The 4,232-nt window shown below is 41.3% G+C and overlaps 1 protein-coding gene across 1 annotated transcript in view; it reads left to right on the top strand.

Annotated features, from left to right (window-relative positions):
- Positions 1-4,232, top strand: part of LOC110295753 — a gene marked incomplete at its 5' end in the record, with an annotated part of 38,691 nt that overhangs the window by 3,106 nt on the left and 31,353 nt on the right. The window contains one exon of the mRNA XM_029478242.1: positions 7-15. Within this exon, the coding sequence (XP_029334102.1) occupies positions 7-15 (9 nt within the window). The remainder of the gene's footprint in view (positions 1-6; positions 16-4,232) is intronic.

Genomic DNA, 4,232 nt, shown 5'->3' with positions numbered 1-4,232 from the left:
GACCAGTGGCTCAAAGTGAGATTCTAGGCTCTTACTACCTTCATTGACCCAGATCCCAGCATGGACATACCATGTAACTTCACTGTGCCTCACCTTCTTCCTCTGTAAGAGAAATGACAGTAACATCCTAGAATTGCCCTGAGGTTGAAATATGTTGCCATTTTGAAGCACTCAGAACAGTGTCTGTAAAACATAAGAACTCGACATTAGATAGTATTCTCATTAATTTGTATTTCCCGAATCACGCGGTGAAAAGGTTGGCAACCCAGAATTTATCTCCCACCTTATTCCTGTTAGTGCCTTGATTTGATTTGGCTNTGTATTTCCCCACCGTGGCTCAGGAGCAGACCCTAAATAGGCAAGGCCAGGGGTTGGTGAACCACAGCCCATCGGCCAGATCCACAGCCCATTTTTGTAGCCTGTAAGCTGAGATTAGTTTTATATTATTCAATGATTGCAAAAATTAAGTATTTTGTGACACATGAAGGTTGTACAAAACAAAAGCTCCATATATATAACTGAAGCACTTTGAGAACACTAATACAAACCTGTTCGCTTACATTCTGCCTGCGCTGCCTTCGAACTGTGCTAGCGAGGCAGACCTAAGACGTTGCTGACTCAGCACTTTACCACATCGGTTTCTGTTACTCAGGGCTGCACACGATGCAGCCGGTCCTGAGCCCCTTCTTCTAAACGTTCTGTTTACCAAATGTGATGCCTCAGTGGTTGGGTGGGTAATTTCTGTGCAGTATATTTATTTTGTGCATTGTATTTATATCTGGGAAAAGCCTAGGCTTTGGAGTATTTTTTCCCAAAGAAATGTGGGTTTGTTTGTTTTTTTTTACACTTATTGAGTTGTTATGTTAAAGCCTATCTCCTGATGGAATGTAATAAATATATGAAATAAACATTGTCTCAATTAAATGGAATTAAATTTTCAATTAATCTTTCCCCATGATATTCATTTATTTTCTTCCAAGTCAGTGACTAATTTTTCTNACATAATTTATAGTTTTCTTACTATCTCATAATAGCATGCTATCTGTATTATTATTAGTGTGTATATATGTATTTGTGGGGGCGGGGCAGGGGCACAGGCATGTCCCANCTCACATGTNGGGAGGACTACTTCCAGATGTCTGTTCTATCCCTTCCACTGTGGGTTTTGGGGAGCAGAGATCAGAGGTCAGGTCATCNGGCTTGTGCAGCAAATGCTTCTGTCTGCTGAGCCCTCACACTATCCCTCCTCCATCGATATAACATTCAACTAATGTGGGGCTGGAGAGATGGCTCAGCAGTTAAGAGCACTGACTGCTCTTCCAGAGGTCCTGAGTTCAATTCCCAGCAACCACATGGTGGCTCACAACCATCTATAATGAGATTCAATGCCCTCTTCTGGTGTGTCTGAAGACAGCTACAGTGTACTCATAAACATAAAATAAATAAATCTTTTTTAAAAAATTCAACTAATGTAATGGAACATCACGTAATGCCTAACTCCAGTTACATTAACTGGTAACCTATAAACGCGTTCCTGTATTTCACACAGATGAGCCTTGATTTACGATGTTTGAAAATGGCTTTATAACTGGATGAACACAGTGCCCATTGGGCAGAAGCCAGTCTTCACATTTGAAAGCTTGAACTCTTCCCAGGTAACTGGTGAGAACGTGATACTCTTTCTCTCCAGAGTCAAACCTGACACCATTGCATAGCCATTGTCTCAAGCCATTAATCAGTAACCACAAAACCCGATCAAAGTCAACTCTGAGATGTTGACAGTGACTGATCAGATATCTCTTCCCCAGAGCCACAATGGCTGTGAGAGCTCCATGCTTCTGAAAGTCTGACTTAACTTTCCTTTTGACTGTTCTTTAGAAATTAACTGACTAGCTAACACCTTGGTCTAGTGTTATGTTTTTTACACTAAAACTCAACCATTCTCTCCACACTGTTGTTTTTAAACAACCCCTTAGTCCCACCCACTTTGTATCATCTTTACTTTGTCAGCAATTTATAAATACAGCCCTCCACCATTTAGTGTGATGTTTAAAGACTCACTGTTGCTTTGGCTTAGGAGAATGAGGTCTACATGCTAGGGCTACCCTTTTAGGAACTTCAGCAACTTCCACTATTCTTGATAAAGCTAATCATCACGCAAAACATTGGGCTAGTCTGGGACCAGGCCATGAAGAAACATGAGCTGTCCACAGTAAGTCCACTGGCTCTTAGTCAGTGAGCACAGATTTCTTTACTCATCCAATCTAACCCACCACTGGCTGGACAACACCAGCTGAATGACAGACTCGGGCGGGTGCCAGGTCCCATGTCAGGTAATGGGCAAAGAAATAATACATTAATTTAAATGATTAAATTTTGAGTGTGTGATACTGAAACATGAAGGAAATCGTAAGTNAAGTTTTTGTTCTTGGAGACTATGTCTAGTCTCTTGCTTTGCCGGGATGGTCTGGCGTGTCCGTGGCTGTCCGGAGTGGGCTAACATTTATGCCAATGGTTGATTCTGATTTATAAGAAGAGCTTACCCAAGTGTAACCACAGGGAAGAAAATCAATGTTGTTCAAATTATATTATCACCCCTGCCTATGTCTAGAACTTGAAGTTGTNTAGCAAAAAATAAACCCCAAAAGAAAAAAAAGTCCAGAGTTTCTAAGTAAATATCAGAGAGGGAGAGTCACTTTTCTTTGGGGGATGGGAATGGCCACTGGAAGATTGCCCAAGTCCCAGTAGATGTTCCTACACTCATCTGCATGTGGGCAGCACTAATTAGAGTCAATGGGTTATTTTCTAAAATAATTAAAAAGTCAGGAGGGAGATGTATTGGAAGGAGACAGGGAGAATTTGAGGAAGGAAGTAGGGGTGAATATGATAAAGATATGTGTATACGTGTATCAATTTTTCAAACAATAAAATAAAGCCTTGGAGGATAGATTTTTATCTAAAAGATTCAATAGTTGACTAGGTCTTGCTGAAGGAGATCTGTCACTGGGGGTTGGCTTTGGGGTTTCAAGAGACTGGTGTCATTGCTAGTTTGTCTCTCTGCCTCCTTCTTATGGATCAGCTGTTCCTGACCCTGTGCCTTCACNCTGCCATTGTGGAAGCTAACACTCTGAAACTGTATACACAATAAAAGACTTCCTTTTATAAAGAAAAAGGAAAAGCTTTGGTCATGGTGTTTTGTCACAGCAATAGAAAACTAAAACGACTTGCCTCTGAAAAACTTTCAAACGAGGGGCTGGACTTAGTGTTTAAGAGCACTTGCTGCTCTTTCAGAACAAACATGGTGGATCACAACTGTCTGTAACTCCAGTTCAAGGAGATCTGATGACCTCTTCTGATTTCCACAGACACCAGGAACATACATGGTGCACATACATACATGTGGGGGAAACACAGACACATAAGGTAAAGCTAATTTAAAAACAAACAAACAAACAAACAAACAAACAAACAAACAAACAAGCAGGCTGTGGTGTCTACATAGCAAATTCCAGGCCAGCCACATTTACATAGTGACACATAGTCTTCAAAACAAAACAAAACAAAACAAAAACCCAATCAGTTATGCCTCAGTAGAACCTTAAAGTCCCCTGCTTCATCTGACCTTCTATTCAGATGTTTCCAAATATGCCCTCATCAACCAAAACTGATGGCCAAAATTTGATACATTCAACCCAGTCATCTTGTGGGACCTGAACAACTTTCTCCAGGGAGATGGCAAGTGGGTGAAGATTCTCTTTGTTCCAAACCTCCTTTTATCTTTTATTCACTATACTCTACTCTCGTACAGGGTGGCTTATCCCACTGACAAGTCCATTTGTGACCACCATAATGTATATTCTCTACTGGAACCATTCCAAAGTTCTCTTTCCTTGACTGACCACTTGGATCCTAATGACCACACGTACTTTGCTTATATAATCCTAGCAAGCCTAGCTCTGCCTTCCAATCAACTTATCAGCATTACATACCCTACCTACATCCACCCTTCCAAAAGTCACATTTAATGAGAAGTGCATACCCTTACCTTAATTACCCTAATATACCTTTCTGATTTAAAGTAAATTCTTAGGTTCCAGATCTTACTCTCATCACAGGTATAAGAACTAGGGGAGTGGAGCCAGGCGTGGTGGCGCACGCCTTTAATCCCAGCACTCGGGAGGCAGAGGCAGGCGGATTTCTGAGTTCGAGGCCAGCCTGGTCTACAAAGTGAG

The sequence above is a fragment of the Mus caroli genome, chromosome 6 (assembly GCF_900094665.2).
Source record: "Mus caroli chromosome 6, CAROLI_EIJ_v1.1, whole genome shotgun sequence".
Lineage (NCBI taxonomy): Eukaryota > Metazoa > Chordata > Mammalia > Rodentia > Muridae > Mus > Mus caroli.
Note: the sequence above shows the minus strand (reverse complement) of the source record. Positions and strands in the feature narration are given on the sequence as shown.